The sequence below is a fragment of the Pristiophorus japonicus genome, chromosome 2 (assembly GCF_044704955.1).
Source record: "Pristiophorus japonicus isolate sPriJap1 chromosome 2, sPriJap1.hap1, whole genome shotgun sequence".
Taxonomy (NCBI): Eukaryota; Metazoa; Chordata; class Chondrichthyes; family Pristiophoridae; genus Pristiophorus; species Pristiophorus japonicus.
The window spans coordinates 130,535,014-130,556,690 of record NC_091978.1 but is presented as its reverse complement, the minus strand read 5'-3'; the positions used below and the strand labels follow the sequence as shown (position 1 = coordinate 130,556,690).

At 48.1% G+C, this 21,677-nt stretch overlaps 1 protein-coding gene across 3 annotated transcripts in view; it reads left to right on the top strand.

Moving 5' to 3' along the window:
- The window catches only part of LOC139232264 (trifunctional nucleotide phosphoesterase protein YfkN-like), a 118,471-nt gene that overhangs the window by 34,590 nt on the left and 62,204 nt on the right, over positions 1–21,677 (top strand). For 2 of the 3 annotated variants that reach the window (XM_070862562.1, XM_070862564.1), the window contains exon 2: positions 15,884–16,035. The exons of the other annotated variant lie outside the window; for it this stretch is intronic. In XM_070862562.1, coding sequence (XP_070718663.1) covers positions 15,884–16,035 — 152 coding nt within the window. The remainder of the gene's footprint in view (positions 1–15,883; positions 16,036–21,677) is intronic. 3 annotated transcript variants of the gene reach the window in all.

The window sequence follows — 21,677 nt, the reverse complement described above, 5'->3', positions numbered from 1 at the left end:
GCCCAATTAGATACGGGCAAGTGGTTATAGCAACTTTTTCTCACAAAGAGCTTTCTCACCCATTGCTTGTAAATGTTACAATTTTACTGGCGTGACTAGTAACTAAGACCTTGAGCGAGTCTGTTATTTGTGCTGATGTAATATTTGCAGTCTGACATTCTTTTAGTTTTTCTTCCATGATTCCTTTGTTCACTTCACTGTCTCTATTGCTTATACATTTTCACACATTCACATTGGCGGCGAAAAACAGTTGCACCCGGGCGGCCAGCTTCCAGCATATTGACGGAGGGTGGAGCATTACCGCCCGGGAGAGGCGAGCTGGTGTGCAACGCCCCTGGTTGCGACACTGTTTCGATTTTTGGTTGCCATCCAACCCGTAGCGCGTCCTGGTGGGAACGCTTGTGAAAGCAGGCGTTCCAAGCTGTAGCGGCCACAGTCAGGTAACTACTGCCAACCTCGGGTAAGTGTGATTGCCCCAACTGAAGCGTGACTGAAATTCCACCCCTCAATCTTTCTGCATTCTGTCTTAAGAACATAAGAAATAGGAGCAGGAGCAGTAGTAGGCCATACGGCCCCTCGAGCCTGCTCCGCCATTTTATACGATTTTGGCTGATCCGATCATGGACTCAGATCGACTTTCCTGCCCATTCCCCATAACCCCTTATTCCCTTATCAGTTAAGAAACTGTCTATCTCTGTCTTAACTTTATTCAATGTCCCAGCTTCCACAGCTCTCTGAGGCAGCGAACTCCACAGATTTACAACCCTCTGAGAAAATAAATTTCTCCTCATCTCAGTTTTAAATGGGCGGCCCCTGATTCTAAGATTATGCCCCCTAGTTCTAATCTCCCCTATCAGTGGAAACATTTTCTCTGCATCCACCTTGTCAAGCTCCCTCATAATCTTATACGTTTCGATAAGATCACCTCTCAATCTTAATGAGTAGAGGCCCAACCTACTCAACCTTTCCTCATAGGTCAAACCCCCTCATCTCTGGAATCAAGCTAGTGAACCTTCTCTGAATTACCTTCAAAGCAAGTATATCCTTTCGTAAATATGGAAACCAAAACTGCATGCAGTATTCCAGGTATGACCTCACCAATACCTTATATAGCTGTAGCAAGACTTCCCTGCTTTTATACTCCATCCCCTTTGCAATAAAGGCCAAGATACCATTGGCCTTCCTGATCACTTGCTGTTCCTGCATACTATCCTTTTGTGTTTCATGTACAAGTACCCCCAGGTCCCGTTGTACTGTGGCACTTTACAATCTTTCTCCATTTAAATAATAACTTGCTCTTTTATTTTTTCTGCCAAAGTGCATGACCTCACACTTTCCAACATTATACTCCACCTGCCAAATTTTTGCCCACTCACTCAGCCTGTCTATGCCCTTTTGCAGATTTTCTGTGTCCTCCTTACACATTGCTTTTCTTCCCATCTTTGTATCGTCAGCAAACTTGGCTGCGTTACACTCAGTCCCTTCTTCCAGGTCGTTAATATAGATTGTAAATAGTTGGGGTCCCTGCACTGATTCCTGCGGCACCCCACTAGTTACTGATTGCCAGCATGAGAATGAACCATTTATCCCGACTCTGTTTTCTGTTCGTTAGCCAATCCTCTATCCATGCTAATATATTACCCCCAACCCCGTTAACTTTTATCTTGTGCAGTAACCTTTTATGTGGCATCTTGTCAAATGCCTTCTGGAAGTCCAAATACACCACATCCACTGTTTCCCCTTTATCCATCCTGTCCATTACACCCTCAAAGAATTCCAACAAACTTGTCAAACATGACTTCCCCTTCATAATCCATGCTGACTCTGCCTGACTGTATTATGTTTTTCCAAATGTCCTGCTACTGCGTCTTTAATAATGGACTCCAACATTTTCCCAACCACAGATGTTAGGCTAACTGGTCTATAGTTTCCCACTTTTTGTCTGCCTCCTTTTTTAAATAGGGGCGTTTATGTTTGCAGTTTTCCAATCAGCAAACTTGCACTCTTTCGATATTCCACTTTTTTCTCTGCCTGTGCCTCATTCTTTTGCCATCTCTTTATCTCTGTCTGACTATTTTACTGTAAGTCTCTCCTTTGCTCTGTTTCCTCTTCTACATATTTCTCTATATGCCTCGAACACCTTTTATCTTTGTTTTTCTCTTTCTCTTTGTTGCTCCTTTTGTCACTTGGCATTTAGAGCTCGGATTGAAATTCTGACCCTTTGATGGAACAAAAGTGGATACACAGGAGGGTGCAAGAGGTTGGATAGTCTTTCAGTTTCCACTATGCTGAATCTGAAGCTGTAACCTGGATTGGTACTCGTGTCTTGAAGCTGCTGCTGTATTTATGGCCAAGAATCCCATACTTTGGCTGAGAAGGTGTGGGAAAGCTACGACTGGGAAGGAGCAGTGAAGTTGGAGTTTGAGGCTGATGGTGACTAGGGATGCCTGGGCCTTGGAGCATAACTTGGGTGAGGCTGGGTCAGGGGTTTAGGAGAGCTACTACTACCTCACACTTGGCGAGGTCCATGCAAATGAGGCATTTGTCCCTGGTAACCACTTAAGTGATTTTACTTCAGGTCACATGCTAGCATGAATTTTTAGTTTGTAAAAAAAACATATTGCGTACAAATCTTAAACCCCTTCTGTCATTGTAGCACATTGCAGTTCATTAATTACAACAGTTCCATTGATCAATTCACTTTTATATATGACAAGACATTTGGAATATTTGTGACAAAACAATTTTAGATCAGAGCTTTGATTCCTGGTATAAAATTGCCTTAATTGCATACATGTATAGCTTTCAATAAAATTATACAAAATCATTAATGTGCTTAATTTAGACTTTTTTGCCTTGTCTTGCCTTTTAATGATTGGTTTGGTTAATAATTCTATTTGTTCAATAGTGCTTTATGTTCCTGCTGCAAAAATGAGACTCAACAGTAATAATGCCCAAAGTCAGAGTATAATCTTTGCTCAGAAATCATTGTGCACAGACACTACCAGATGTATGATTTCCACCAGTTGTGTCTGGATACCCTTGTCTTGAATGCTTGAACTCCTTTAAGATGATTAACAGTCTAAGGCAGTTGGGTAATAAAACATTCCAAACAATCTGTGGCATGTAAACGCTTCTATGATGAAGAATTGGTGAGTCTTGCAGATGAGATCTGGGGATATGTTGCATGTGCCAAATAATTTCAGTCAGGATGCAAATTCTGCCAGAAACAATGCTAACTTGCTAAGCATGTCCTTCAGCACATAAACAAATATAATTTGTCTGTAATGGTAGAAGATTTTACTGAATAATTTGCTGTGCACTGTCTCTGGATAATTAATAATGGTAAGATGAGTTTGCATTCAGGATCTAATTTTACTAATATTTTAAACAAGTTTGAAGGTTGGCACACAAATTTAGCAGAGCGGTTGCGCCATCAGGTTCTGTGGCATGGATATGGGTGGTGCCAGAGGACCGGAGGATTGCAAATGTTACATCACTGTTTGAAAAAGGGGAGAGGGATAAACCTGGCAACTATAGCCCAGTCAGTCTATTGTCGGTGGTGGGGAAGCTTTCAGAGACAATAATCCAGGACAAAATTAAAAAGAAAGACTGGTATTTATAAAGCACACCTTCTGTCCACTTCACCAGTCCACCTCCAACAGTGTAATACTCATTCAGTACTGCACTGGAATGTCAGCTTAGATTTGTGCAGAAGTTTCTGGAGTGGGACTTTAACCCACTGCCTTCTGACTCCGCTGAGAGTGCTACCCACTGAGTCACAGCTGCCACCAATTGACATTTAGCATTTGAAAAAGTATGGGCTAATAAATAAGTCAACCCGGATTTGTTAAAGACAAATTGTGTTTGCTTAACTTGTTAGAGTTCTTGGATAGGATAGCGCAGTTGATGTGTATATAGACTTTCAAAAGATGTTTGACAAAGTACCACACAATAGACTTGTTAGCAAAATTAAAGGCCATGGGATTAAAAGGCAGCGTGGATACAAAATTGACTAAGGGACAGAAAGCAGAGAGTAATGGTGAATGATTGTTTTTGAGACTGGAGGGAAATATAGGGGTCAAGTTTCGGCCTGGGTTGCTCCTATTTTTTTGGAGCAAATGGATAGAATGGAGTATTTTAGAAATTGCAATTCTCGGCATTTAGTTTGCTCCAGTTCTAGTCAGTTAGAACAGTTTCAGGAGGAGAGGGAGGGGGGGAGGAGGAGGAAGATGGCAGCAGGGAGGGGGGGGAGGATGGCAGCGGAGCGGGAGCTAGGGGAGGGGGAGGATGGCAGCGGAGAGGGAGGGAGGGAGGATGGCAGCGGAGCGGGAGCTAGGGGAGGGAGGAGGAGGAGGGGGGGGAGGGAGGGAGAGGGGGAGGATGGCAGCAGAGCGGGAGCTAGGGGAGGGAGGAGGAGGGGGGAGGATGGCAGCGGAGAAAGAGGAGGGGGGAGGATGGCAGTGGAGCGGGAGCTAGGGGAGGGAGGAGGAGGGGGGAGGATGGCAGCGGAGCGGGAGCTAGGGGAGGATGGCAGCGGAGCGGGAGCCAGGGGAGGGAGGAGGAGGAGGGAAGATGGCAGCGGAGAGGGGGGAGGATGGCAGCGGAGAGGGAGGGGGAGTGGGGGAGGATGGCAGCAGAGCAGGAGCTCGGTGGGGGGGGGGGTGCGGAGGATGGTAGCGGATCGGAAGCTCGGGGCGGGGGGGAGCGGAGCGGGAGCTGGGTGTGGGGTAGCGGAGCGGGAGCTGGGGAGTGGGGGTTGGGCAGCGGAGCGGGAGCTGGGGGGGTGGGGTGGGGGGGTGAGAGAGCCAGAGGGAGCATGAGCTGAACGGGGGGTAGCCGGAGCCACAGCCAGAGCAGGAGCTGGAGGAGGAAGGTGCAGTCGGATCTTCGCCGCCCCAGTGAGTCCATTCGGCCAGGGCTAGGGGCGGTGTGCTTCGAGCCCCTGGAGCTACTACACATGCGCGGTGCAGAGGTCCCGGCACTGTTTTCAGCACAGGGACCTGGCTCTGCCCCCCACAGCTAGTGCTGCGCCTTGCCGAGGGCCTGGCTCGACCTGAGGGAGTGGAGAATACCGAGGTAAGTTTTCGCCGTAGTTTTGAGCGCGGAAATCAGGCGTGGGTTGCGGGGCTGCGCCGTTCTAGGTGTGGCCCGAAACTTGACCCCATAGAGTGGTATCCCCCAGGGGTCAGTATTAAGACCTCCGCTTTTTTTGGTATACATTAATGACCTTGATTTGGGTATACGGGCATAATTTCAAAGTTTGCAGATACCCCGAAACTCAGAAATGTCGTAAACAATAAAGAGAATAGTAACAGATTTCAGGAAGACATAGCAGACTGCTAAATGGGCAGCTCCATTTCAGATGAAATTTAACAGAAGTGTGAAGTGATTATTTTGGTGGGAAGAATGGAGAGAGGCAATATAAACGAAATGGTGGAAATATCAGCAGGTCAGGCAGCATCTCTGGAGAGAGAAACAGAGTTAACCAGTTCTGACGAAAGGTCATCGACTTGAAACATTGGCTGCGATTTCCCCTACTTTGGTGGGGTGAAGGCGGGAGATGGTGGTGGCTCTTGTAGCGATCCCAGGCAAAAAGGAGATTTTACCATTAAGGGCTTTGTTCGCCATCCCCCTGGGCTACAGGTCTTCCTCCAGCAAAGGAGGCGCAGCTGGAGAGCGGGAGGCCAAGCGGGGCGCAGGGGAGTAACGCACTGGGGAGTGGGAGGCCCGGAGGTCGGCAAGGAGCGGGAGGTCGGCAGGGAACGGGATGCCCGGAGGTTGACGAGCAGTTGATAAGTATCTCTCTCTTTTATAACAGATAAGTCTAATTAGAGGGTTGGCAGGGTAGCTCAGTCCTGTGGAGTGCATGTCCTGTGGCATGTGAAAAGTCCTGGACACTTGAAGCAGCCGAGACAACCATGTGTGCAGGAGGTGTCTCCAGCTTCAACTACTCGAGCTCTGTGTTTCGGAGCTTGAGCAGCAGCTGGAGTCACTACGGTGCATCCGCAAGCCTGAGAGCTATGTGGATAGCACGTTAAAAGCATGCAGGCAGAGGGGAAGTGGGTGAATACTAGAACACCACCTCCTTTTCCTTTCTGTCTATCCTTCCTGAATATTGAATACCCCTGGATGTTGAGTTCCCAGCCTTGGTCAGCCTGGAGCCATGTCTCCGTAATCCCAATTACATCATATCCGTTAACAGCTGTCTGCGCAGATAATTCATCCACATTATGAATGCTCCTCGGAATATGAGACACAGCCTTCAGGCTTGTTTTTTTTAACACTCTTTGTCCTTTTAGAATTATGTTGTAATGTGGCCCTTTTTAGAATTTTGCCTTTCATTTCTCTGCCCTCCACTTTTACTTATCTCCTTTCTACCTTTTGCTTCTGCCCCCATTTTCCTTCCCTCTGTCTCCCTGCATAGATTCCCATCCCCCTGCCATATTAGTTTAAACCCTCCCCCAACAACACTAGCAAACACTCCCCCTAGGACATTGGTTCCGGTCCTGCCCATGTGCAGACCGTCCGGTTTGTACTGGTCCCACCTCCCCTAGAACCGGTTCCAATGTCCCAAGAATTTGAATCCCTCCCTCTTGCACCATTCCTCATGCCATGTATTTGTCATGTTTGTAACCCTCACATAACTGTAACCTTTATGGAACAACACTACACTGTGTACACCTGAGAAATGCACACCTTGATCACGGGGTGAACTTCTGGGAGACACTCCTCACCTGGTCATCCAGGTATATAAAGGGAGGTCCCACGCAGGGTCCTGTGAATAAAGGTACAGGTCACAGGGTGACCTTGTCTCCAGTATGTGCCTCGTTTTGATTTGCTGTAGTGTGTAAGGACACAACATTTGCCGACGAGAAACGGGAATCAACGACTCGAGAGCGGCCACCGGTAGCACGGAGGAACGGCACTGTGTTGGTGAGGTCTGGGACGATTTTATTGAGAGGCTCCAGCAGAGTTTTGTCACGAAGGACTGGCTGGGAGCGGCAGCGGCTGACAAGCGGAGGGCGCATCTACTGACCAGCTGTGGACCTAAGACGTACGCACTGATGAAAGACCTGCTCGCACCCGAGAAGCCGGCGGACAAGTCCTTCGAGGAGCTCAGCAAACTGATCGGTGAGCACCTCAAACCGGCAAGTAGTATACACATGGCCCGACACCGATTCTATATGCACCGACGTCGGGAAGGCCAGAGCATACCGGATTTCGTTGTGGATCTTCGGCGCTTGGCCAACCTCTAAGTTCACAGATGCCTGCAGGGGGTTGAGATGTTACGGGATTTCTTCATTGAGGGCATTGGTCATGCCGGGATTTTTAGAAAGCTAATTGAGACCAAGGACTTGACCTTGGAAGCAGCGGCGTTGATGGCTCAAACCTTCATGGCGGGGGAGGAGGAAACTAAGATCATATACGCGTGCAACTCTGCTCCCAACGTGGCGATGGAACAGGGAGTTAACATGGTAAACGCGACTCAGAACCCCGCAGGCAAGGGCAATTCAACACCAACCAGGCAGTAACAGACTCTAGGGTGGGTCCTCAACAGAGACAATGGCAGGTTGAACGGACATTTACACCATCACAAGGGACAATACGTCCCGGGATGGGACCATTGACACCCACAAACAGAGTGCTCAAGAGTAATCAAAGAAACAGTCGGAGAGGACTGCCTGGTAACAGCTCTTTTGTTCACAACAATCTCAGCTCCTGCTGGAGGTGCAGGGGCAGACGTGCTGCGAACACCTGCCGGTTTCAACAATTCATCTGTAGAAATTGTAACTTCAGGGGACATTTAGCCAGGATGTGCAGGAAGCCCGCAGCGAGGCTGGTTTACGAGGCAGATGAACCACAAGAGGGGTCTGCAAGGCAGGGGTATGTCTGGGACACAGCAATGGACGCTGAAGTTCAGTGGGTTCAGGTGGCAAACATCCACAGCTCATACACAAAAACGGCACCTATGATGATGAGAGTACTGTTAAATGGCATCCTGGTACGCATGGAGCTGGACACAGGAGCCAGCCAGTCACTTATGGGTGTCCAACAATTCGAGAAACTGTGGCCACTCAGAGCTAGCAGATCCAAACTTGAACGCATTGACACGCAATTATGGATGTACACCAAAGAGATCATCCCAGCGCTAGGCAGTGCAATGTTGGTGGTCACACATAATGGATCTCAGAACGGGCTGTCACTCTGGATTGTCCCGGGAAATGGTCCCGCGCTTTTGGGGAGGAGATGAACTGGAAATGGGGGGATGTGCACGCCATTTCATCTGTGGAGCGAAGTTCATGCTCACAGGTTCTACTAAAGTTCGAGTAATTATTTTAACCTGGCGTCGGGACTTTCAAAGGCACCAAAATAAGGATACGCATCACCCCAGACGCCACACCAGTGCACCACAAAGCCAGAGCTGTGCCGTATGTGATGCAGGAGAAAATTGAGAGTGAGTTGGACAGGTTGCTAAGAGAGAGCATAATTTCGCCCGTTGATTTCAGCGACTGGGCAATCCCCATCGTCCCTGTTCTAAAAACAGATGGCTCGGTCAGGATCCGTGGTGACTACAAGGCCACCATCAACCGAGTCTCTCTTCAGGACCAATACCCGCTTCCGAGAACGGAGGATCTTTTTGCCACGCTGGCAGGTGGCAAGCTGTTCACCAAGTTGGACTTCACTTCAGCCTACATGACCCAGGAACTGGCCGAAGAATCCAAACTACTGACCACCATCACCATGCACAAGGGGCTGTTTGCCAAACGGACACCTGTTGTAGACATTCGATCAGCAGCCGCTATCTTTCAGAGGAACATGGAAAGCTTGTTCAAATCCGTCCCCGGAACAATCGTATTTCAGAACGACATCCTTATCACGGGTAGAGACACCGAGGAGCACCTCCATAACCTGGAGGAGGTGCTACGCCGACTGGACCGGGTAGGCCTGTGACTAAAGAAGTCCAAGTGTATGTTTTTGGCCCCAAAGGTCGAGATTTTGGCCAGGAGGGTTGCCGCAGACGGGATCCGGCCTACCGAATCCAAAACTGAGGCGATCCGTCGCGCGCCCAGGCCCGGCAACACATCGGAGTTGCGTTCATTTCTGGGACTATTGAACTATTTCGGGAACTTTCTGCCGAACTTAAGTACATTGTTGGAGCCGCTACACGTGCTCCTGCATAAGGGTTGTGATTAGTTTTGGGGGGACTGCCAAGAACGGGCTTTCAATCGGGTGCGGAACCTGCTTTGTTCTAATAAGTTATTGACCCTGTACAACCCCTGTAAGAAATTGGTTTTGACATGCGATGCATCATCCTATGGGGTTGGGTGCGTGTTGCAGCAGAGTAATGATGAGGGCCAACTCCAACCTGTGGCTTATGCCTCCAGGTCGCTCTCCCAAGCAGAAAGGGGGTATGGGATGGTTGAAAAGGAAGCACTCGCATGTGTCTACAGGGTGAAAAAGATGCACCAGTACCTTTTTGGCGGAATGTTCGAGTTAGAAACGGACCACAAGCCGTTAACATCCCTGTTGTCCAACAGCAAATTGCGTTGACGCGCTCAGGAGGCTTCCACTGGCCACCACTGAGGGGGCAGCGGAGTAAAACGCGGAGGTGGTCATGGCTGTCGCTGCCTTTGACAGCGCAGGCGCCCCCATCACAGCCCACCAGATCAAAACCTGGACAAAGAGATCTCCTCCTATCCCTGATTAAGAAATGTGTCCTGACTGGGGATTGAGCGCCTGCACATGGAGCATGCCCTGAAGAGGTCAGACCGTTCCACAGACGGATGGATGAACTCTCCATCCAAGCCGACTGCCTACTATGGGGCAGCCGGGTAGTCATTCCCAGAAGGGAAGGGAAGCATTCATCAGGGAACTCCACAGCGAGCACCCAGGCATCGTGCTAATGAAGGCCATTGCCCGGTCACATGTATGGTGGCCAGGAATTGACTCAGATCTGGAACACTGTGTTCGCAGGTGCACGACGTGTGCCCAGCTGGGCAATGCCCCAGGGAGGCCCCACTCAGCCCGTGGCCCTGGCCCACGAAGCCATAGTCACGTATTGACGTAGACTAAGCGGGCCCATTCATGGGAAAAATGTTCCTCATTGTTGTTGATGCGTACTCGAAATGGATCGAGTGCATCATATTGAATTCGTGCACGACATCCACCACAGTGGAGAGTCTGCTTGCGGTCTTTGCGACCCACGGCTTGCCGGACATCCTAGTTAGCGACAACGGCCCGTGTTTCACTAGCTATGAATTCCGGGAGTTCATGTCGGGTAATGGCATCAAACATGTCAGGACAGCGCCGTTCAAGCCACTTCCAATGGCCAGGCAGAACGTGCGGTCCAAATCATTAAGCAAGGCACGCTCCGGATTCAAGGACCCTCCCTTCAATACCGTCTATTGTGCCTCCTGCTGGCCTACAGGTTCCGACCGCACTCGCTCACTGGAGTCACGCCAGCAGAACCACTCATGAAACGTACACTTAAAACTCGGCTGTCCCTCATTCATCCAGTCTTGTCAGACATTGTTTTGAGGGCAAGTGCCAGTCCCAAAATGAGTGCCACGACCGTAACTTAAAGTGGAGATGGATAGAAATCGATGACCCTGTATTTGTTTTTAATCACGTTGTGGGGCCCAAGTGGCTCGAGCTACTGTAATTGGTAAAGAGGGGAATAGGGTCATAGTGGTCAGACTCAACAATGGGCAGATATGCCGCAAGCATCTAGACCAAGTAAAAAAAAAAAGGTTCAGCATGGACACTGAGGAACAGCATGAGATGCTGCCCACACCACTGCCAGTGAACGAGCAACAAGAACCGTCAGCAGCATGCACAGTCCCTGCGACCAGCCTGGACGAGCCGGAATCACCACAGGTGACAAAGACGCATGCCAAGGCTCAACAACCAGAGCCCCAACTACGGCGCTCCACGAGACAGCGTCGACTGCCTGAAAGACTCAATCTTTGACCCAAAGACGTTGGGGGAGGTGATGTCATGTTTGTAACCCTCACATAACTAACCTTTATGTAGCTACACTGTATACACCTGAGAAATGCACACCTTGACCACAGGGGGTGAACTTGTGGGAGACACACTTCACCTGGTCATCCAGGTATATAAAGGGAGGTCCCACGCAGGGTCATCACTTCTTGGTCCTGTGAATAAAGGTACAAGTCATAGAGTGACCTTGTCTCCAGTATGTGCCTCGTGTTGATTTGCTGTAGTGTGTAAGGACACAACAGTATTCACCTTAACTATCCTGCTATTTCTACGCTGGAATACTACGTGCAGTTCTGGTCGCCTTATTATAGGAAGGATGTGATTGCACTGGTGAGGGTGCAGAGGAGATTTACGAGGATGCTGCCTGGAAAGGAGAATCTTAGCTATCAGGACTGATTGGATAGGTTGGGTTTGTTCTCCTTGGAACAGAGGAGACTGTAAGGGGAGCTTGGGGTGTTGGGTTCGAATCCATACTCCTCTGAGGTTCTGTCCATGCGATTTATGAGGATGGATAAGTAACGAGGCATCAGACACTGGGTAAGAGTGCAAAATGGCTAATGTTGTTTATTTAGAATAGTGAACACAAAGATAGAGGGCATAGGAAGAGGTCGTAAATAGCAGTAATGGCACAATCTCACTCAACAACACGAAAGATTCTTGCAACAGGGAAGGGGAAGATAAGAGGTTGAAACATTCCACTCACACCCAACCACACCTCTCACTTCCACCCTTCTTACCAATCCCTATCCTAAATTGAGTCTGTGAGGGGGTTTGGACTATACTCACAATACTATCAACTCCGGGGTTCTGGGGGCACTTCTTTCAGCTCAGGGTCCCTCTGGGGTGGGTTTTACGTTGTTGGTCGGGTTGGTTTTCCTCCTCAATGCTGCACGGTTTCTTCTATTTGCCTCTCGGTTGGCTCCGGGTATAAGCAGGCAGTTCTTTTACTGTAAGTGTAAAATGTGCAGAGAGGCTCCTGTGCCCCTGGTCTCCAACCCTCTGTGTTTTTGCAGCTTTTTCTTATAGTCCGTTCATCTTTGCGCCAAAACTGCATGCCATTGTCTTGGGTCTTGAATAAAATGGGGTGTGAATGGCAGTTCGATATGTATCGATCTGTCTGGAACGGGAGATTAGCCACATCTCCTGTATCCTGTCACTCGCTGATGGGGTGAATGAAGGTGATTGTTCACTATCTCGACAGAGGTGCCACTCTGTCTGGGCTGGCCAAAATAATTGCATCAGACCTGTGGGCCTTTGTTTAATTATTCAAACTGATACCCATTGTGTTACCTTGTGTATTACTGGGGAGATTTTGCCTGGACTTGTTGCCTCTTCTGTGAGGGTTTTACACGAAAAGCTGGAGAAATGTCCTTTTAAAATATAAAGTTGCCTTGTATCCATTTTCCTGGAAGAACCGAATGTACACTCTTCCCCCTTACGGTAGTTGGCTCATCCTCCGTTTGGTTCTGTGCCCCTGCAACACTGTCTGTTACTGTACAGGGTGGCCAGAGTCCCATCATCCTCCGCGGTTTACAGGCTGTTGGCTGCAGTTGGTCATTTTAAACATGGCATCTTCCCATTCTCCCTGCCACATGTCTCCGTGGTTGGTTTTGCAGAACCTTACAAGACTGAGAGGAGACCTCATTGAGGTATGTAAAATTTTGAGGGGCCTAGATATAGTGGTTCGCAAGGGCCTATTTCCCTTGGTCGAGGGGTCATAGGTTTAAGGTGGTTGGTGGAAGGTTTAGAGGGGATTTGAGGGAAAGCTTCTTCACGCAGAGGGTTGTTGGGGTCTGGAACTCACTGCCTAGAAAGGTGGTGGAGGCAGAAACCCTCATAGCATTTAAAAGGTGCTTGGATGGGCACTTGAAGTTCCGTAACCTGCAGGGTTACGGACCTAGAGCAGGTAAGTGGGATTAGACTGGATAACCTCTTGTTGGCTGGCACAGATACGATGGTAAGTACTTCAGGGAATCTAATACGGCCAGAGTGATCTCCTGGAGTAGTTTTGATTGCCTGGATGGGTCAGAGAGGAATTTTCCCAGATTTTTTTTTCCCCAATTGGCCTGGGTTTTTCATCACTTTTTTTTTGCCTCTCCCAGATCGCATGGCTCCGGTTGGGATGGAGTATAAAATGTTGCGATGGGGTGGGTCGCAGTTGTGTGGAGTAGGACTGGTTGGGCCGGATGCTCTTTACCTGTCTGCCATTGTACAATGTTCATAGGTTTATATGTAACCTTCAGGGCTGCTGACCGAGGGCCTTGTGGTTCTTTAATGGCTGCCGCGGACACAATGGGCCAAAATGGCCTCCTCCTGCGCTGTAAATTTCTTTGTTTCTAAAGAGCAACGGTCAGTGATTACCTGGCACCTGAGTTTCCTTCAGCAGTGCTGCTCTGTCATGTTCAGGTAGCTCATCCTCTGCCTGCAGACCCTGTGCTGGGGGTAATGCCTCCGACACAGCTCATCCCTGCGATGATGCCCTCCGCCCTGTGCAGCATGCGGTGGCTGAGAAGAAGGTTGGTGCTCCTGTTGTTGCTCCTGCTGCTAGTTTGACTGTTTCTGCTTCTCCTATACCTGTTCCTGATCAGACTCCGAGGACCAAGATGAGAGAGCATAAATCATCCCCATCTTCATTGTTCTTCTGCCAGACCCAGTTGAATTGGCAGAACAAATTTGGCACTGGCCAGAAAGTTTCTTAGAAGCTTACAGTGAACAGAGTTCTCTGCAAACAACTCCAACCTGTATGAGGCTCAAAATACTCTTTCTAATACTGAAGTCTGTAGCTTCTGACATTGAGAAATGAACAGCTGTTAAATGGTATCTTTTATACCACTTTTGCAGCTGTCACTTATTGAAAATAATGAAGTCATGGAGAACCTGACTCCATTTACCTGGTGTGAAACCTGAAGGATGGCAAAGCCGTCAAAAGGTTGGTAAAATTGTAAGTGCTTGCTTTTAATCCTCCAATAACATTTGAGTACCTTTTAATGATGCTAATTACCTGTCCCGCCGCTTGCTGTCGGGCCTGTTATCCAAACACCGACCTGACAGTTGAGAAACTCACACGGAGGCAGGTTCAGAGCGGCTATCAATCAAAACCATTTTGACAGCGGGCCCGCCTCCAAACCCGCACTCGCAGGGCTGGGAAGATTCCGGCCATGAACTCTGTTTCTCTTTCCACAGATGTTGCCTGACCTGCTGAGTATTTCCACCATTTTCTGTTTTTATTTCAGATTTTCAGCATCCAGTATTTTGCTTATGAACTAAATGGTACAATTTTAAAGGACGTGCAAAAACAGATATGGGATCCTTGACTTACTAGAGGAATAGAGTACAAAAGCAAGGAAGTCATGCTAAACCTTTATAAAACACTAGTCAGGCCTCAGCTGGAGTATTGAGTTCAATTCTGGGCACCACACTTTAGAAAGGATGTCAGTCAAGGCATTGTTGAGGGTGCTGAACAGATTTACTAGAATGGTACCAGGGATGAGGGACTTCACTTATGTAGAGAGACTGGAGAAGCTGGGGTTGCTCTCCTAAGAGCCGAGAAGATTACAAGACGATTTGATAGACGTGTTATTATGAATAGTTTTGATAGAATAAATAAGGAGCAACTGTTACAAGTGGCAGAAGGTTCGGTAACCAGAGGACATAGACTTAAGGTGATTGGTAAAAGAACTAGAGGTGATATAAGGAAACATTTTTTTTTACACAGCGAGTTGTTGGGATCTGGAATGCACTGCCTGAAAGGGTGGTGGAAGCAGATTCAATAGTGACATTCAAAAGTTAATTGGGTAAATACTTGAAGGGAAACAAATTACAGGGCTATGGGGAAAGAGGAGGGAAGTGGAACTAATTGGATATCTCTAAGGATGGCCACCTTCTGTTCTATAATTCTATGATCAGATGGGCTGATCTTCTGTTGCTGCTTTGTTCTGTTAGTGACCCAGTACCAAATCTCCGGGATGGGGCCATTTATATATTGGGGCGGGCGGGCCCCGCCAATGACGAGGTAAGCAATGTCAGACCGCTCAGCCAGGGATAGGGGCGACGCCCCTTCGGCCAGTGTTGGGGTCGTCGCCCCTTCGGCCAGTGTTGGGGTCGTCGCCCCTTCGGCCAGTGTTGGGGTCGTCGCCCCTTCGGCCAGTGTTGGGGTCGTCGCCCCTTCGGCCAGTGTTGGGGTCGTCGCCCCTTCGGCCAGTGTTGGGGTCGTCGCCCCTTCGGCCAGTGTTAGGGTCGTCGCCTGGAGACAGGACGCGTTGGGAATGCCGGGAGCTACTGCACATGCGTGCAGCTGCTGGCACTGTTTTTGGCGCAGGGCTGCAGCTCCGCCCCCAGCAACTCCTGCTGCGCAGCGCTGAGCTGGAAATGGGCCTTCAGCTATCGGAGAATCGCAAGGTAAGTATTCGGTGCAATTTTTGTTCTACAAATTAGGCGGGCCTTACCGATGTGCGCCGTTTTAGTGGGAGTCGGAAACTTGAGCCCATAAACCCAGGCCAATTTAGGGAAAAAAAATCTGGGAAAATTCCTCTTCGACCCATCTTTAAATTTTTTCCAGTTCTGACGAAGGGTCATCGACCTGAAACGTTAACTGTGTTTCTCTCTCCACAGATGCTGCCTGACCTGCTGAGTATTTCCAGCATTTTCTGTTTTTATTTCAGATTCCAGTATCTGCAGTATTTTGCTTTTGTATAGATAATTTTTTAACTTCCAAACTTTGTATATATTGGAAACATGTGACATATTGAGCTATCCTCAAGCATTGAAAGCAAACACTTAACATATTTCTTTTTGCTCCTCAAATATGCATACTTTTCAGTATAATTTTCACTTGAATTTTGTTTATTTCACAAACTCAGCAATCTTTTTTTAACAGATTCGCTACAGCATTAAAACAGTTTAAAACACTCAATCCCCTGATCCTTTTTAGTGGTGACTGTTTAAATCCTTCACTCTTAAGTACAACTACTAAAGGACGACACATGATACCGATTCTTAATACTTTCGGAGTACAGTGTGCAGTATTTGGTGAGTAAATTTTGAAGTGTCATATTTTCATGCATTAATTACCTCATTTTCATATTTCGTGTACTACTATTTCATATTCAATCATTCAGAACTTTGCTCCTGTCATTTTTAATTTAAAGAAAATATTTTTTATCTGTTTTGCTTCCTCCGTAAGTTGGTTTCTTTTATTGAGGTGGAGTTTAGGCATCTTGAATAAAATATGGTGGAGTAGTAAGTTCACATAAATGTTTGATCTGAAATGATATTTGTGGTATTGTAGTCTATTTGGTTAATGTTCTGAACCAATGCAAAGGGATAACCTTTCTCAAATAGTTTATCTGAACATAGATGTCATAACCATGCATCCATTGGATACAAACCGTTTTGGCATATAATGTTAATGATGAATAGCATGTGGGGTGACTAATTGTGGATTACAATATCTGTTGTGTTTCCATTATAGTACCTAGTCAATTAGCTTATGCCATGCTCTTGTCACATTTGCAGAGAAAGCTATCTAAGGTGCCGTACCACCATACACTACAACAGATTCGAGATAGGAGGAAGAACTTCCTTCTGACTCAGAAGACGTTTCTTCTCCTCAATCCACTGAGGTCATTCTGCCAACGTCACCCCCCTGCCCCACAGCAGCAGCCCTTGAAGTGCTCTGCTGCAAGATGTCATGGTCCTGTTACTAGGGGATTCAGTGGTAAAGTGGGGGTTACGACGAGGGGGGTTCAAGTTAGAGGAGGGAAGTGTGGCCGCAGGTAGGGAGTGGAGGGGGGGGGGCGTATATTATTTTGTTTATTTAAAAAAATGTGTTGACTGTTGGGGATGGTGGGAGGGTGTTCTCATTATATTATTATTGAAAAAAATGTGTTCACTGTTGTGGGGGTTTTGTATATAGTTTATTTAAAAAAAATTTAAATCTGTTAAATTATTAAAATTTTTTATTTAACTTTACAATTGTTGTGAAGTGTCTTCTAATAACATAAGGTAAAACATCAAAACAAGGGTTGCAAACAATGGCCCAGGCCAGGCAAGGATGAAACGTAATACAACTGTAACTGTCACCAACGTAACTTCACGCAAAGCGTTCATTTATGAGCTGCTGGCGCAACAATTTTGCAGCTGCATAATTCCCATGGGGCTTTTCCAGTGGTGTGGGGGCATGGGTTCATCAGCAGGCTGATTGTCCTCCCCGAGGTCCTCATCCTCCTCTTCCGCCTCCCCTCTCTCCTCTAAAGTGGACTGGCAGTCCCATCTGGCAATTGTTGTCCTTTCCCGATAGCTAGGTTAGGCAACATGCAGCACACCACAATTAACTCAGTGACCTGCTCAGGGTGGTATTGTAGGTTCTGTCGAAATCTCGACTCCCGATAAACGACTCAGACACCTTCAGCTCCGGCAAAAGTTTCTTTCTTTTTATTTGCTAGCAAGGGAAAGGTCACACTCAGTCAATGGCTAAGTGAACACCTCCGCAATGGTACAATTTCACGAGATATTTATACAGTAAATCCCAAGTTATGGCCTCTCCCTGTGTATTGGCTCTGTCTCGCAGTCAGTGAATACAGATAAAGAGTTAATTACTACATCCTTGTCCTGACATGGTTTCCAGATATTTCCTTTTGTCAGGGTTATTAGTTGGCCAGCCGGCCATTACTCGATCAGAGTGTGGTAATGAGCTATTACCTGCCTTGCATTATGTCAGGATGGTCCAGTTTCCTGGTCAGTTATCTTTTTGCATCAAATGGATGAGGTCTCTACAGGAGATAATGGCTGGTGGTTTGAGTACTTCGAAAAGGGTGGGGTGGAGTGGAACTGGTGTCGTATAGACAATAGGAGAGCACCATGGGGGGGGGGGGGGGGTGTGCTTGTCTCAGCAGGACTTGCCTCCCAGCTGTCTGGTGGCTATCAACCATTTCAAGTCAGGTTTAGCTGTTTGTGCAAACCGACTGCTTGTTGCAGAAATTCCTGGAAGGACCAGGACTCCATTTTGTTTTATATTAAAAAGGGCACAACAATACAGTGTGGTACAGCTTAGATAAAAATACATTTCCACATTTGCCTCCCAAGTGGTCCAGCGCTGCTTCAGAACTCGTCTTTTCAACAATATTGCGTGTGGCTGTATGACTTTCGTTGTAGCCCTTCTCGGCTTCTGTCTGGGTTATTACGCAGGGGAGTCATGAGCCAGCTAGCGATAAATAGGCTATATTCGGGCGCTAGATTCCATTTTTCATCAAATATAGGCGATAGCCTGAATCTCAGCGCTTACATGGGCACTAAATGGGCAATGATGTGCCAAAAGTCTAGCCCACTGTGATCAAGGGCTGGATTTTCGGCTTTCTCCATTTCGGGGCGAAAACTGAGGCGATGTGTGAAAATTAGTGTTGCCGATTAATTGCCTAACTTTTGGCACTTGAGGTCTGTGCCAGGGACGCAGCGCAAAGGGAGGTGTTCCACTATTATTCGGGGTGCAAAAACGGGATCCTCGCCAACATTGGTGCGGGACCGGAAGCACTCCGAGAGAGGCCTTGGGAGAGGGAAAAAAAACATTTCCAACACCCTGCAAATCGCTGCAAAAATATAAATAAATAAAAACTTTAACTTAGCTTTTTCTCAGTTTTTCCAACTTAACGCTGCTGGCAGGGCTGGACCGCCGTGTTTTCTTTGGGGAGCGGTGTATGGTTCAGGTGAGTCCCGAAACTCGAACGGTAATGCAATCCGAATCGTTACACCCTGGTGCAGCTCTCCCCGGCGGTGCTTCTAAGCGTCGCCGCAAAAACCGAGCCGAGGGTCGTGACCAGGCAAAAAAACTGCTGAGCACCCAGTTTTTCGCCCTGGATCTTCAAAATACAGCGAAAACCTGGTCGCAAACCACCCGAAAATCCAGCAGCAGGACTGACACATAGTGCGGAAAGAATTTTAATGATCTTTCAAGGGTTATTGGAGTGAGTACAATTTTAATTCATGCACTCATTCATTACTCCAATTATTAATCTGACACACTATATTTGTTCTCATATTGTTGGGCTGTTGGTGCTTGTCAGCAGTCTGTGAGTGTTATCATGCTGTTGGTGCCTCTCCGCACTCTTGGTTGCCTCCGAAAATGCATGACACATCGGTAGGCTTAGTTTGGCACCCTATTTGCCATGAATGATCTTTACACATCATTAAGATTACTTTCTGAGAAATCATAAGATGGCTCCGCACTTTGATGTGCTCCTGATGAACCACATGCAGCTTCCAAGGCCATTAAACAGAGGACTGTATTACATTCAGACAGTATGGTATAAGTACTTTGGTGGCTATATGTGCCACAAGAGCAGATGGACCCTCTAGCAACCATTCCCATTTTCATTTTTGTGGCGGTCCTTCAAATGAGCCTGGGCTTTACGACCTTCCTCATGTCACCCTGCCCCCTCCCCTGCTGCTAACCACTTGTCTGTTGCTTTCTACTTCCAGATGACCAGACACAGGCACAGCATCCCTCAAGAGAACACTCCACGTCAGGCCATCGTCTGGAGGAGGAGGATACAGATGAGCCAACTCCGGCATAGCAACTGGCGCAGATTCAATCCACCCCTGTTCTACCATCGGCACTCGGCTCCTCTGAGGACGACGTGACGTTCTCGGGCTTTGACAACTCCGTGGCTCCTAGGACTAGTGGCGTGCAGCAACGAAGTGCTGGAGTCGAATCTCGTATGCCATCTCTCTGGAGGGTGGGTCAGCAAAGTCAGTCTGTTGATAGACAAGCTGACGTAGAACTGGATATGGTGGGAATATCCAGGGAGATCATCCAGGTCAGCCGTCAGCTCCTTGATGTGTTGGGTAGGATTCCTGCGAGCATTGACAGTCTCACAATTACCATTACGGAGGTAGGATCGTAGATTGTCGGTGTGAGCCATGAAACCTGCGGGGCCATCAGTGACCACACGAGGCTGGTGGCCTCCAGCAGTGACCGTGGAGTCCCGGAGACTGGCGCGAACCCTTGCGGAATATGGTGCATCACAGACACAAGCTCTGTTTCAGCTTGGGCAAGTGATGCAGTTCATAAACCCTCCCGCCATACTCTGCATTCACCATTGTCATACCCAAACCAAAACGACTGGTGATGCCGATGAAGAGGCTGGCCTTCCACGACGAGCTGGTCCAGTGCATCCACAAAATGCTGTCTCCATTGTCTCTTCCCACCCACCCCTCCCTCCCGCCTCTCTCTCCCCCCCCCCCCCCCCCAACCCCCACAACACAGCAAGCGCTCTGGCAACGTTGCTGCACGCCAAGTTGGTGCCACTTTGGTTAGGGGCAGCAAGGGAGGGTGATCAGGGAAAGGGGGGCAAAAGCCGGCGGTAAAAAATAGTGGGGCAGGGGTTGCTGCATTATGTTGTTGATACTGGATGCATCGCATGTTTAATGTTATGTTGCTATGTTCTGGATTATGTTGTTGATGATGTTGAATTATCACTGCTGGATGCAGCTAATTATTTTGTTTTAAATTTCACATTATTTCACAATGAAGGTTACATTACAAAGTTTCAAATATTACAATGTTTAATAAATTATGTTCACCTTAACCATTCCTATGTAGTGTCTCATTTGCAGAATAAGAAGGGGAATAGTCAACATGGTGGAATAGAGTGGCCAAGCAATGCTCTTCAAGCAAAGTGTTCAATTATGAGCTGCCGACCTAAGGCTTTTGCAGCGGCGAAATCTCCACGATGCCTCCCCTGTGGTTGTGGTTGTGGTGGCATGGGTTCCTCGCCAGGCTCTTCTTCCTCATCCTCCCCTCCTGAGATGGTCCTGCAATCCCCATTGGCAATTCTTGTCCCTTCATGACAGCTAAGTTGTGCAGCATGCAGCACACCACAATGAACTCTGAGACCTGCTGAGGGGAGTATTGTCGGCAGCCTCCAGAGTGGTCCAGGCATCGGAAGTGCTGCTTGAACACTCCAATTGTTTGTTCGACGATGTTGCGTGTGGCTGCATGGCTCTCATTATAGCGATGCTCGGTTTCTGTCTGAGGGTTCCGGGAGGGGTCATGAGCCAGGTGGCGAGGCCGTAACCTTTGTCCCCGAGCAGCCATCTCTGACCTTGTGGTTGACGCTGGAACATGCGTGAGACACTGCTCTCAGGCAAGATGAAAGCATCATGGATGCTCCCTGGATATTGGGCATTGACTGCCATGATCGCAGACGATCTGTATGTTCATGGAATGGGATCCCTTTCGGTTTCGGTAAATCTCAGCATTCTGTAAAGGTGCTCGCAGGGCGATGTGCGTACAGTCAAGGGCACCCTGAACCTTGGGGAAGCCAGCAAATCGTCCAAAACCTCCATCCCCCTTATTTTGGGTCTCCTTGGTCATTGGGAAGTTTATGAAATTCATTCTGCGTGCATACAGTGCATATCATAGGCGGTCCCTCGAACGAGGATGGCTTGCTTCCACACCAAAGGGGATGAGTTCATAGATGTTTCAATAAAGGACCCGATATTCCAGTCCTGAACTCCAGGGGTGGAAGATGCCAGTGCGTGGATTTTTTTAACGTGTGGTGACCGTTGCACATCAGCCACCACACGGGCTTGATAGAGCTCGACCTTTATCCAGTGGCAAGGGTTAACCAGGACGACTGGAGACTTGCTCTGCTGCACGGACCAAGTGTGCGCAC